Source organism: Rhododendron vialii, chromosome 9a, assembly GCF_030253575.1.
Source record: "Rhododendron vialii isolate Sample 1 chromosome 9a, ASM3025357v1".
NCBI classification, from domain to species: domain Eukaryota; kingdom Viridiplantae; phylum Streptophyta; class Magnoliopsida; order Ericales; family Ericaceae; genus Rhododendron; species Rhododendron vialii.
In genome coordinates, this window is record NC_080565.1 from 26,848,364 (window position 1) to 26,863,000 (window position 14,637).

General features: G+C 38.1%; 1 protein-coding gene across 6 annotated transcripts; it reads right to left on the minus strand.

The window, feature by feature from the left end:
- Window positions 1–1,133: 1,133 nt before the first annotated feature.
- Window positions 1,134–14,410, minus strand: LOC131302080 (CDP-diacylglycerol--serine O-phosphatidyltransferase 1-like). Of its 6 annotated transcripts, none has more exons than XM_058328673.1 (14): window positions 14,052–14,410; window positions 11,605–11,836; window positions 11,069–11,125; window positions 9,299–9,364; window positions 9,154–9,213; window positions 8,668–8,758; window positions 8,197–8,251; window positions 7,938–8,017; window positions 7,685–7,801; window positions 7,455–7,539; window positions 5,629–5,720; window positions 2,762–3,015; window positions 2,502–2,590; window positions 1,134–1,574 (listed from the first exon to the last, which is right to left on the minus strand). In XM_058328673.1, the coding sequence occupies exons 2-14, from the start codon at window positions 11,769–11,771 to the stop codon at window positions 1,447–1,449; spliced, it is 1,341 nt and encodes a 446-aa protein (XP_058184656.1). In that variant the 5' UTR covers window positions 11,772–11,836; window positions 14,052–14,410; the 3' UTR covers window positions 1,134–1,446. The 6 variants fall into 6 exon arrangements, with proteins under 6 accessions (XP_058184656.1, XP_058184654.1, XP_058184655.1 ...); XM_058328671.1 differs by having other exon boundaries at window positions 11,605–11,803; window positions 14,052–14,409; XM_058328672.1 differs by lacking the exon at window positions 14,052–14,410 and adding an exon at window positions 13,867–14,022 and having other exon boundaries at window positions 11,605–11,803.
- Between the last annotated feature and the right edge of the window lie 227 nt (window positions 14,411–14,637).

Here is a 14,637-nt window from a genome sequence, read left to right on the forward strand (position 1 = left end):
CACTCCTTGTGAAAAATCTTTACCAGAATTATGTTGACGAGAACTTTGATGTGCAGCTGAAGAGGAGTAACTTGGACATGAACCACCATGTAAACAACACCACATACACAAGATGGATGCTCATGGTAAAATTGGAACAAGAGTTCCTCAAATTCTATTCCCAAATCAAAATTCGAGTTTCTTGCATGTAACCATTATATATGCATCTAAATTGTTACCACAATTTCTATTCAGGCAATCCCAGATCAATTACAGGAGAGTGTATGATACTTGAATACAGAAGAGAGTGTGGAAATTCAGATATAGTTCAGTCGCTCTGTGAACCTCATGAAGTTGGAAAATGGAGTCCACAAAAAAGGTGACAACAATATCAATCTACTTAATGGGTACTCAGTGGGCATCAGAAACTCTTGAAGGCAATGGGCTCCTCAGGTGCTTTGATGAGGTGCAACTTAGGTTTACTCATCTACTGCAAGCCAAAAGGGAGGAGATTGCTAGGGGAAGGACCTCATGGAAAAGAAAGCACTCTACCTCGCCGATTTCCACCCAGAGCTGTGTTTGGTTCAAGTGAGATAGCAAGCTCTTCCTACTCAAGAATTCAAGCATCAATTGTCGATTGATTCTTGTATGGACTGGAATTAAGACTGGGAGTGGATCCGCTTGAACATCCCAATTTCTTTTCATATTTTCGGCTCTATATTCAAAGGAACAAAATAAAAATAAAAAAAAACTAAAATAAAATAAAGGAGTTAAAGGGTTAAGATTTGAGTTCACCAAAAGGTACCAAAGCAGCACAATTCAAGAGCATGTCTAGTAAAAAGCAGTCTGTGTAATAATAGGTTTAATACAGATTGATGAGTATGAATAGGGTGTGCACATATATGTAGAACGATCCCAGAGAGAAGACTAAGTTCAGCAAATACTTCGAAACACAACCAGAATGTATTGATAATTTGGTCTGTTCTCTAAGTGGTGAAAAGCTTTGTTCCGTTAACTCGACAAATACGGATGTCAGACACTCAAGAATGGAGCAAGGTATAGGAATAACTAAGGAACTTTGAGATTATTCATAAGAACCAAGTACAACGAACAAACCAGCAAAACAATGTAAGCTTTTGATCGCTGTGAGAAGATGCAGCAAAAAAATGTTCAATATCAACTTCACCAAAAAACTAAGAGAATCAAGATACAAAACCAATGGTTCTGGTCAACAAAAATATATGAACAAGTTACAAATTGTTAATGGAAGAAAAAAATTCATTATTCTGAGAGACCAAATTTAGAAAACCTTTCCAACAACCTAAATGGAGTGATTTCTATTCAGAATCTGCGCTCAACTAACCTAAGTAATAAGCATTTACAACTCAAGATGGTGATAATTTACAAGGGTGGTTGGTTTACACAGCAAAAATGGAATGAAAGAATGATACTTGTAAAATGACACAATCATTGTTGTTTTCTCCGCAGCGTCCGATGCAGTTGCCCCGACCACACAATCAAAAATATCAAAAGGACAACAGCGATGGAAGTCCAGAAAACCACCAACCACATAGGCATTGGCTGGGGGAATAATCCTGGCGGCAAAACAAATAGAGATGAATGTCAGATAGCCCTTCTAAGCAGATCAACTTGAAATTGCTGATAACCAAACTGAGTACGAGTGTTGGGTGCCGGTGCATATAGATGTCAGATCGCCATAAACAATTAGTTAGCATAGGGAAGTATTGCAATAAATTGATTTGGGTCTCTAAGCCTGCCCTCTTTGATGTCATTTGGCTTTGATTTGGGGGCATGATTTTACAACAAGACTTTCTTGTAGCTCCTCGGTTCTTGGAGGTTTAGGGGGGCCACTATTTTAGTGGTATTCTGAGAGCAGCCACTTTGTGCATATATTGCCAAAGGTTAGGTCTATCTCTAATCATCCCCTGCCCATACCCCTAATGATTGGGGACTAGATGGGTTATGTTATGTTGTTGTTGTTGTTGTTGTTGTATAGAGACGTATTGCAATACTAGATCATATGATTTTCTTTCTACAAAATATCATCCAAAGAAGAGAATTCAAGTGTCTAATTTGGATACCAGTGTCAGGGATGTCTCATAAACACATAACTGTTGTGATAAATTGATAATGGATGACTCCAGGAAATAGAAGTGTAATACCGGTACTAGCATCAATCCTGGTAGCTATAAACTACTAATAACCTTAAGTGGACCTGCGGATCAAAAAAAAAACCCTTAATTGGACCCCCAAGGGTGGGCACAATGGCAATCATGTGGCAACCAGAGCCTCAGGAAGCTTTTGGTTTGGGGTTTGACTCCCAGCCACGTGCTATCAGTCCTTGTCTTGGGCCAGTCCATACAGGTTTTGCGATGGCTTTAATTGAGCCCCGCTAGTAGACGGTGAGACCAGTCCTCCTGATTAGTCGGTCTAGCAGACACCAAGTTATAAACAAACCACCATAAGTACTTTCCATGAGAATAATAAGACAGAAAACGCACCATGTCCAAACTTGATACAGATGAGGAGCTCAATGATGCAGATAGCAACAGAAAGCCAACAAAATGCGCCCACCTTCTTCACAGGTTTTCTGAAAAGCCATGCAACAACCACCAAAGTCTAAGAGAAGACTCTGACGACCACAAAACAACTCACGCTGATACTGACAATCCTTCATAAAAATAGCACATACAATTCACACAAGGACGAGAGAGAGAGAGAGAGAGAGAGAGAGAGAGAGAGAGAGAGAGAGAGAGTGTACCGATCCTGTAGGTATGAATTGTACTCACGAATTGTTGGTATTGCGATTAGCCACCACAAGACCAACCTATACACAATCAGTGGGTTGCGAGGAGGAATCCAAAGACAAAACTTAAGAAAGAAAGTGTTGAGCTCAACAGTCAAGAACACAATGCATAAAGTCAACACTTGTATGAAACGCCATGGACCAAGTAGGGGGTGCCACTCATCTTTGTCCCACTGCGCTGGTGTAAACTGACTTAGCGTTCGTTTGACCTGAAAATTTGGTTTAAAGCAATCTCTCGGTTAAATGCAGATCAGATTTAACTGTACAATTGTAACCATTCAAGCTGTTGTTTGGCTTTGCAAAATCAAACAAAAAGCCAAATAACATTCATTATGTTTCATGAAAAATGAGGTGTCCTTTTCTTTAGAAACCCAAACGATAATCTATGGGAAAAGGAAATAGAGATTAATGACAAGGTTGAAATAACAGTTGCAATTAAAGGTGGAAAAAAAAAAAGTCGACCTAGGCTGCAATTATGCAAAAGTCAGATTTAAGGACTGACTAGACAACCGCTAACGCGAAGACAACAGCAGCAGCCTCTCAGAGTGAGCAAGAATAGCAGAAGGTTGACCCGGAAACCATAAAACAACAAATCAAAAGGAAAGAGCCTAACACCTAGTACCCATTACTGGAACAAATGTGAAAGCCCTAGGTGGTTCTCTGTCACTCTCATTTTTTCCAAGTTTTACTGCCCCTAGGTACCTTATATGCTAGGGTCCATCAGCATCCTTGCACGTGAATTAATCATTACTCACACTTATTAGCTTCAGTTCAGGAATTTAGTTTTAGTTAGTCAAACTTTTGATATTTTTGCAAGAAAGACAGAATAACCCAATATCGGGTAAGTGCCTGTGACACATGATTTTTTTCTCCCTTTTTTCTTCTCTTTCTTAGGGGAATGGAATCCTGGATTGAGGGGACAGAGAACCAGCCAGGCTTGCAAATCTGCAGCAGCATCACGTACTCGGTCGTGGGCTCTCTTCTCTTGGTGTGTAGCTTCCAGGTCCAGGGGACAACCCTATGCTCTTCCTTGCTCTCTCAAGGCGGTGGGACAGAAACTTAAGCTCACATGGGCAAGAACACCTAAAGGCTAAAGCCAGCAACACTTGACCCAAAAAAGGGGATCAAATCACACTGGACAGCACGGTGATACACACATCCAAACCCCCCACCTCCCAAAGAACAACATCGTCAAACAAGAAAGGCCTTTGTGGCAGCTTATGGTGTCATTTTGACATTTTATTCCCAAGTGCTGAGTCTGAGCATAAACCGGCTCCAATATTCAATTCCACAAGAAAGGTAAACAGATAGCATGAGAGTAAGATAGTTATAAAAAAAAGTAGAAATGTAGGATCATGTATGGCTGGAGCAGTCACATAATGTTTTAAATGGACTCTTCTAAATAAGTAAGTACCCCTTCGCGAAACTTAGACAATTGGATGTATCCTTTACGTGTTGTACACATGTAGTAAAGTTCGCAATATGATATCTGACTCCAATACAAAGCCTACAATATGACAGTACCTCAAACTCCCCTATTATGCATACTGTGCTCTATGTTACTCTGTAACCAGTTTACCCTAGAAAATAAAGAAATTAGATAGTTATCAATTATTAGCCATGCCCCAAACCAGAGTCCTTGGACATAGGAATTAGAATCTGGACAAAGAATTAGAGGAATCTGACACGCTTCAGCACATTGAATCCAGGAATTTTGATTAGTGGTGTCATTCAATAATCTTCTGTAAAGTCACAATTAAGGCTGAGTTTCCCTAAAACCAACTTGGCTTTTTGTTGTCTTTATTCAAACTTTTTTCGCGTTTGTTAGTTTTGCACCAAATTTTTGTGGATTATTGGTTTGTCTCGACGAGAGGAATCAAAAAAGTACAAAACTATAACCAAAATCCAATTCTTTTTGAAAAAATACAAGCATCTTTGTGTGTGTGTGTGTGTGTGTGTGAGAGAGAGAGAGAGAGAGAGAGAGAGATGTCCTGTTTTGTGTGAGAGAATTTTGCAAGTTAGTACATAAAAATTACTAATAAATATAAAACAGTTAGAAATCAAATAGTTTTTCATAGCTTTATAGCCTTTTAGGTTACTTGTACTTTTACGTCACTGATTATCAAGTGCAAGATACATTTGGTATGCAATGTATGGGTCCAACAGTTTTTGTCGTGGTGGTGTCACATAGTGATAGATCTAAACAATTAAAATATATATATATATATATATATATACACACACACACACTTAGTCATTTTCGGAAATGTTTGGTTCATTGTGTTCACTTGACACCATTGCTTGTGAATTGGAGTCGCACCCGCTTCAGCACATACCCGCACCCGACACTCATCTCCAAGTCCACATAACAAAGTAAATAGGCACAAGCGGCTTTGAAAACTCATATCCAAGTTCATACCCATTGAACGTGCAAACAGTGAAGACAAAATAGTTCCCATTGATCCCTCCGTCTCCATTTGCTGAGCACATTTGCTGAGCACTCGGATGTTCTTCTTGTTCTAGAGGTGGTTCAACGTCGAGACAGTTTTGAATTGTGCTTATATCCATTTCCACAAGATTTATATGCTCAGGCATAGCTTGTGGTTGAGAAAGTGAATTGCTGAAGAATTTTTTTCTTTTGGCCCAGGAAGATTAATTTCTTATGTGAGTGTTGATCAAATGCCCAAGGATCATCCCACTAAGTAAAATCGGCCTAAAAAATTTTGAAGTTCAGGAGGAGGAAATCATCACTTTCTCAGGTTTTGCAGGGAGAACCTCCTACGAACACCAAAAAAGGCATCAAAATTACTTGAAAGACATACCTTGCCCATAATATTTGGTTGCCGGCTTATACCAACCCACTCATACGTTTTCGCATCAAAGTAGCGAACTGTATGCATTCCAGCCCAGATACCTGCATAACATAGCGAGCAATATTAAGATAAACAATTGGCAAGTTACATGTGCTTAGAGATATCAAGAAGATAATGTGGGACCCTGATTCAAATATTCACACTTTTTCGAAGAACTCTAATCAAGGAATCAAACATAATTGTAGAACAAATACGTCATAATAAGATGATGTTCACTGTTAAGAGGATAATCTGACACAGTTACCGCATAATTTGAGCATGTGATTTCAAAAGTACTGAAGCCAGGAACAGTAGTAAACTATATGCAGAGTAGTATAAAAAAAAACCTTATGGTTAACCTGGCAATTATTAATGCCTAGCAGTTAGCACCATAACAAACACATCTGGTGAAACAGGTAGCCCCAAACAGGACACAGAAGATAAACGACCTCAACTCATCAAAGGATCACTGAGCAACTTTACTTTAATCCCATTTAGGATATTATAAACAATAATGTTGTGATAATTCACACAGTGAGATATGAGAAACAACAGAAAGCACTCAGATGAAGAGGGAGAAATTCCAGCATTATAAGGGTCCTGTGACATACGACAGTGACAGGAACTAAATACAATGGAGCCAATCCCTAGCAAGTATAAACAACCTCCCAATCCTCTCAACTACACAGGAACTGCAACCTAACTACTGTATTGTGCAAGTACAGTGATCCTCGTGGTTTAGGAGACCAGAGCAGGTAATAGCTAAAAATCAGCAACAGGCACGAACACATTTCAAAGGAAAGAAACCAACGATTGAATTATTTCCTTCCCAACTGCCCATTTCTACGCATTTAATGGTGGCAGTAATAAATGCTTATTCTAGTTCAAAATTTTTGCTCCGGTACAGTTAACCCAGCCCCGGTTCTGCTGGCTTTACAGTTAAACCGTTCTTTTCAAATAGTTTTCAGGATAGAGGTCGGTTTCGATTTGATAGCGGTTCCTTGACATGTCCAGACCGGAGGAAGGCCAGTCGAACCGGTCGGTGCGGTCTGGTTTTTAAAACATTGCTTTTGACCACCAAACCCGTACTGTCATACAATTGCAAAGATTTTATGTGGTTCCACTCAATTTTAACTGGATGAATATTGAAGTAGTCCATCTAAAGTATGTTTCTTGAAAAATCCATCAACATTCAACAAGTAGTTTTTGACAAAAACAACTACAGCAGTGAATGACAAGTGCAGAAGCCTAAGGGATGCTTTTGGTGTCACTATTTCGAAATGACACATTGCTTTCCGCAAACACATGCAAAAACAGAGCATCGTACTTGTAATGAAAATATTATTCAATACGTATAAAAGAGGAGGATGACAATAAAACTATCACAAACAAAAATTAATTAATTAATTGGAAGTAGAAACTTAAAAACATGGTGTACAGATAGTGATCAACTAAGAAGGTGACCCAATGTTTTGTTTATTTTCTAAGTTATGTTGACTCGTGTCCACACCAGTAAAAGACAAACATTTTGTTTTGGTACATGTAAGACTTGACCGAAAAGCTTCTGTGTTTTTCCCGGATAATGGTTATGGCAGCAATGAGGAAGCTCATACTTCACATTCTTCTCATCCAATTGATTGATCAAAAAATACTAAAATATTGGGCAATGAAACCAATAACAGACAACAGAAAATTTACGATCTCATAATTTATTAAGCACTTTCTGATGTCATTAGAGCAGACTAACATTATGCAGTTCAATAGAGCAAACCAGCGAGTGGCATCAGGATTCTCACCAAACCAATTGCAGATTAATATATCAAGAACAATGCTGTCCCACCAGCACTCATTGAAATTTGGCAACATGTGGCGGAAGGTAAGCTGAAAATGCCAATACAAGAATGATTGGTATGAATGAGCTCAAAATAGCCAGCTTAAGTACGCATTGAAAAATATTAAGACAAGCCACGAGAGCCATCTATAACCATTCACACGTAATGAACCGGATGTAGATCAAGTCACTAACCTCCATCAACTCAAATCCAATTGACAGGACCCACAAAAGGGGCTGATTACGAAACATTATAGCCTTACCCCACCATCCAAAGATATGAGCCAACACAAATTCATCAAAAAGTGTATCCTGTAAAATATGAAACAAATCAGAGAGTTCATGGGCTCTTGACATATCAGTTTTATAGAAATATACATCAGAAACAAGAAAGGCAGGCAACAGGAAAGAAATTGGTTATGGAGAGGGTTGTGAAGAGAAATCATACATAAACATTCTTAAACCTGTTTGTGGGATTTTCAGGCATATAGATTCTGCAATCAGCACCATATGATCTCTCAGGAAGTTCTGCAACAAACCATGGAAAAAAATTTAGGAATAGAAGTGTCTTGTATAAGCAATAAATTAGCTAATTCAGTATCAAGGTTCAATAGCCTATAGCACAAATCCATAATGAAACCAAGATGAGCTAAACAATCTCCAATAACACCATAAATTAACAGTTTCTCCAAAACCAGATGCATTACCAACGCCAAGATCAGGGTGAAGAAATTTCATGAATTGACGAGCATCATCTCGATTCTGGAAATCAAAAGAGGAGAAAGAAACGATTAATGACCATCCATCGGGGGCTACAACTCATGAATCATGATAAAAGCATGAAACATCAGAAAGACACAAAACACATTCATCAAGAGCACTGTCAGTAATGAGGTTAATTTGACAAACAAGACACCTAAAAAACACAGGAAGCTGTAACTTTATGGATGCATAAAGCTACTTATCCCGAAAAAGATTGAGTGCAAGCCGGAGAGTAAAAGAAGAAGTGTAACATATAACATACAATGATACAACTAATTGAACAATATAGCGGTTTCCAAATTTAGGGTGTGGACCCTGCCAGATTAACACTAGGTTAGGTTAGGTTTGGTTTGGTGAAAAAAAGGATCAATGCTTTTTAACACTTAATTAAATTCAAGCTTAACAAATACACTGACCTGGAAAAGCAGAAACGTGAGAGCAACAAGATAAATAACAGCCATGCCATGAACTAATCTCCAGATTGCAGGATGCGGCCTAATAAGTATCCTGTATGACCAAGTGTATTTACAAACATCAAACATCAAAGGACAAAGATAATAGTATTAAATGACTCTTACTAAAAGCTTAAAAAATACTACATGAGACTCGATTTCCAATGATCACCAAACTCAATTTGCAACAACCCCCTGAAGCCATATGCCTATGATACTGGCCGAAAGATAAACAAAAAGTAAAATGGAACTGGGAGAAGAAAAACTCTGCTGAATGTGGGAACCATGCATGTCAATTCTGCTCTGTCTAAATACTTGAACAATGTAACAACATTCAAAATCTGGAAAGTAAGAGCAACTAAAAGATGTTTTAGGCCCATATTTCAAACAAGTCAATGAAATGAGGAATTTAAAGCGAATCATTGACAACTAGTAGTATATGTAACTTACGTTGACGGGGCTTGAAGCAAGCAGTAAGCAAGAAAAACTGCAATCATTGCCCATACGCCCCTATCAAACACGACACTTGTTAAGGCATTTTGCAACTTGTGGAGTACTACAATAGCAAAAGTAATACATATAAACAAGCACGAACCTTTTCACGGAAGTAACAATATCACCGGATGAACTACTTTGAGGATCAAGAGCCCCACTAGCCCAACTGGTAAGCCCGCAGATAAATAAACCACAACAATTGGATAAAATAAAAGAACAAGTTAAGCCTTCTTTAACAAACTACTACCCAAAAAAATCCAATATAGGCAAAGCACATATTCATAAAGAGTCCAACAGAAAAGGCAGGATAATTGCAAGGGACAGGGCTGGCCCTGAAATTTTCAGGGCCCTAGGCGAGCTTAAAATTGGGGCCCTATATATATTTTTAACAAGTTTGAAAAAAGAAAGCTAACTAAAATTATCATTGAACTACCAAAACATATAACAGATTTTTGTTGCTTCACATTTAACTGATTGTAATTTAGAACTCGTTAATAAAAGTTCGAGCTAAGTAATTTTATTAACTTTATTAAAGTAGTAGATATCTCATGGAAGAAAATATTTCCAGTTATGTGCAACATATATATCATTAATCACGCGCAGTTGGCAATGTCACCGTTTTAAAAAGGAACTTTATTATCGGCTTATATTCATCAAAATATGTCTTTTTTAATTCATCTTCAATAAGAAGAAAAAAAAAAGAATATGAATTATACTAGCAAAGAAATCACTAAAGTTGATGACCAATTGAACAAGTAAAAAACATGATTCAAAGATAAAACGACACAAATTAGTGAACCAGTAAGAACTTAAAAGATAAGGTTTAAGGAAAAAAGGCCTACTAGGGACTTTAGTGAAAGGTACCTTGAGTAAAATGTACATCCAAGTTGACATCAAAGAAAAAAATACAAGTAGGGAACAATAATTATCTTAGTGTTTAGGATATATAAATGGTTGTTCTGCATACTAAGCAAGTAAATTTGAATGTTATGGCATGTGTTTTTGGAGAACACCATTGATTTTGGGATCCAATCACACCAGCACCAGTTGAGTAATACATTTACTACTTGGAAATAAACAAAAAGACCAAGACTCAAACTCACAACATGAAGGTTGGAGGACCACACTCCTTACCAGTGGACCACACAGAATGTCTTATGTTAAGAAATGTGTTTTTGGAGAACATTGGGATACATTTACTACTTGGAAATAAACAAAAAGACCGAGACTCAGAACTCACAACATGAAGGTTGGAGGACCACACTTCTTACCACTGGACCACACAGAATGATGTCTTATTTATTTGGGGGTCCTGCCTGGTGAGCTTATGCCGAGGGCCGGCCCTGGGAAGGGATACCTTTGTTATTCCGATTGGTCAGACACTATTTGTGCAGACTACCTAGCTCTTTGCCGGGCATAATAGCTGCTGAAGTGGGGAAAATTTTAGGCCCGGAATCAATTCTGTCAAGCCAGCCGGATTGAGCTATGGACAAAGCACGTCCCGATCCACAAGGTACCCTTTTTCAAAGGCCTTTTTTTTTAAATTGGAGACCAACACTATTACAAAGTAAAATCAAAAGCAGAAAAGCACAGCATTGCCTCGCCGGTTAAAGAACTCAACATCCATACGCATTAGCATACTACATGATTCTGCTAATTAGGGCCAAGGGCTACATTTTTTTTGAGCCCGTCGAACAAGGTTTCCCAAGCCAGGTCACTACAGTAAAGATTACCATAATCATATTGATGTTTAACAGATAGAAGAGGTATTACAGCCCATTACTGCTGTAAAGCCATAAATTTGACAAATCCAATCATTCACAGGAAGTTGCATTCAAGAAAAAATGACACCGTACTAGATGTATACAACCTTAAATATATGAAGTAAGGCATCTCTTTAGCTGCATTGTAGACCAGGAAGGAAGGCCTAACAAGCTTAATAATGTAAGTTTACCCGCTCAATTAAGATCATATTCAGAAGGCCAAAAGACAATAGTGAAAATCTAGAAAATTAGCAACAGAGACTTGATCAAAATAATAAACTTCTATAGAGGCACGTGAAGATATAACATAAGCATGAAGTTGAAAACAACCACTTATCTGAAGAGTAGGCTATTTGAAAGGTCAAATAGGTAAGCAAGTTTCAATTTGCAAGCAAGAAACAGTGGCTTCATCGGTGAACCTTATCATTTGGATATTTTACCAAAATTGAGAACTACGCACAACTTTAGCCACTCAACAGGTACCACTTGAACTTCCCCCAACCAGCACAATTTAACACATAAAAAAAACGGAGGAATTCTACAGGACCCCCAATTCCTATGAGTCAATCTATCAAGTGATGAAACTGCGTACGTAATTGGCAAAACATATAAACAATCACAGCTTGCAAGGCAATTAACTCACATTAGAAAGCATGCACCAACAAGCAACAACGTAATGGTACGAGGTTTGTATGCCCATGCAGTCCAGGGATCCAGCTCATCAGCAGCAGCAACTAATGGACCCATGTCACCATTTTCCTGAGCAGTGCGATTCTTTCTCCGTTGTCTCCTGTCACCATTAACATCCATCACCCCCTTGTCGTATAGATGCCACCTGCTCACTGCAGACGATAAGACAGTGAGACTTGCAGTTGCTGGTTATAAAGCACAAATTCACAAGGCAAGAAAAGAGACGCAAAAGCAAAATTATCACAGTCCAACATTATACAAATCAGTACATGTGAGATTTATAATGTTGAACAGTGGGAAAATGAACAATAAACATTATTTTCTAAAATCTATTAGGCCCTACATGCTAGATTACATTACAGTTACAACCAACAGCTCTGACATTTAACAAGCCGGTTAACATAAGTGGACTACGGCACCAGTTTTTGTTTCACCTAATGCCACATAACATTGGCTTATTACCAACACAACCAAAACAGGAGTACAAAACCAATTCACATAATCAGAATGCATGCTGATAGTCTATACAGCAAATTGGGAAGGGGAAATAAAGACTAAAATGTGGTGAGAACCAAACATGGTTATTTAAAATAAAATAAAATAACAGTAGCCGCCCCCCTCTGATTGAAAACAGCAAATCTTTCTGGTTATACTTATCTCACCCACACTTGCACAAGCTGGTATTGAAGCATTCTGCTTCTACATAAACTACCACTGGGCACCGGACTGTTTGACAAACCAGCACCAAGCAATTAATCTGAAAACTGGACTCGAAAATGTATCGTCATAAATTTTTGAAGTAATTCCATACTATGAGGATACGAAATAGAATTAGGTTTCATTGAGACCAGGCAACTGTGTAGTTCACTCAAAATAAACCTGAATGTCACATACAAGGGATCCAATTAAGCTTCTACAAATTCCCTAACTAAACACCAATAGAAAGGATGATAATAATATGATAGCAAATGCTTGCCAAAAATAAAAATAAACATATCTAAGTCGCGGAAAAAAAAAAAAAAAACTGAAATTATCCTACACACAACACATGTTTTTGCAAATACCACAAGGTATGTAGTTGTTGAACAATATAGTAGCAACTGCACTTTGATCACATAATCATGGATGGAGGGAAGTGAATACAAGTGGGGTCAATTTTCTAGAACTCTTCGATTTTTATAGCTGCAAAACCCATTTCGCAATTCTGTCCCCACTAGATTTGTATTATAGCCTCAAAAACTCTAGATAAGTCCTAAAATTACCTCCAACATTCTATCTAAAATTTAAAAAAAAAAAAAGAAAAAAACGAAGGTACCACGGAGATTGTGAAAAAAGCCGTTTTCATGATTGAATAAGGATCAATTGATGAATGATAATTAATTTGTGCATATAAAAATCCGTCTAAAATGGTTCAATCATTTTTTCAACAGATAAAAAGTCCTTTAGAAGCTTTTGTAAATAATGTTCACATGATATCAACAAATATTCAAGATTTTGCGTTCATTTTGACTAAAAATCCAATCTTTTGAATACTAAAGAAAATGTGCCAGGTACGATTCTAGGTAAGATTTTGACCCACCGACTTTAAAAATCCTAGCTCCGCCCCTGCACATAACAAAAATGCTACTTGCACAACCGTTGTGTTGGTTGTGTGCGTAATTCTGACCGTTCAGATGTATTTGGACGGTCTAGATTTTAAAAAAACCCTTCCAAGAAAAAGTTGAATTTTTATGAGGAAAAGTTTGAAATTTGAACGAATCCTGACCATTTATTACAGCCATGGACGGCTAGAGATTAGATGTGTGTTGTGTTTTACACAACCATTGTGTGTGTAGCACTTTTGCACACATAATCATCAAATATGTGAACACCAAAGTAAGCATCCACTGTAGGTATCAACTAGAGTCATAGATATCAAGGCAATTCTAATTGCAATAGAAAACAGTACGGAATGAAATCTCGCGAGGATTAGTCCACTGCATGTAGCTAGAAATGAACAAAAAAAGTTATACAGTAGAAGACCCTACCTAAACCGAGGGGAAAACTTTTGCACAAAAAGTACAACATCAAGAAGTTAAAACTGCACTGTTCCGTCAAAAAAAAAAAAGGGTCCTCCAATTAACAAATACACCAAACTAACCACACAAATAAACGCGGATCAAAAAAAAAACACAAAAAAAAAAAAAACCGAGTACTGTGAAAAAAATAGACGTACGCCGTCTAAGAAGAACGGAGTTTAATCTGTCGAGATGGGAGACGGAAACATACTCATGTGTAGAGAGAGAGAGAGAAAGAGAGATGTATGTATATGGGGTAGAGATGAATTGGATTGCAGGGAGAGAGCGAGAGAGAGAGAGAGAGAGTATATTGAAAAGGGCCTGTAATTTTAGGGTGACTTACGTAGAGGAGGGCTGACAGGGGAGGGCGAGGCGTACGATTGGGTGACGATGAGATCGTGACCGTCGGATCGGAGAGCCAGGGTGCGAGAGTTAAATTTGATCGCACACAGAGCGAGAGAGATTGATGAGGCAAAACAATGATGAAAGTAAAGAAGATAATCCCTGCCAAAACCATAAAAGATAAGTACTACTAAAAGATGTAATTCGTCTCTCCCTTTCTCTCTCTAAAAGCCGCAGGAAAAAGAAGTGTAACGTCTCGCGGTGGCAGAGGAGGAAAAGTGGAGAGAGAAAGATAGAGAGAGAGAGTGTGTGAAGTTCCTCTGCAACAGTTGCAGATGATGATGAGAGAGAGAGAGAGTGAGTGATGTACGACGGTCAAAGCGAGATTTTGAAGATGTTTTGGATACGAGGACGTTCAGAAAAAAAAGGACGCGTATTATGATACCTAAAGTACCCTTGAGGATATTCTTTAATTTCAGGTATTAATAGGAGGGATATGCTTCTCGTGGGTTACTCCTACCCACTACTCGTTTTCTTTCTTTTTCTGTCCTCCCCTCTCCCTTGTTATAAAATGGCGGTGCCCCCAT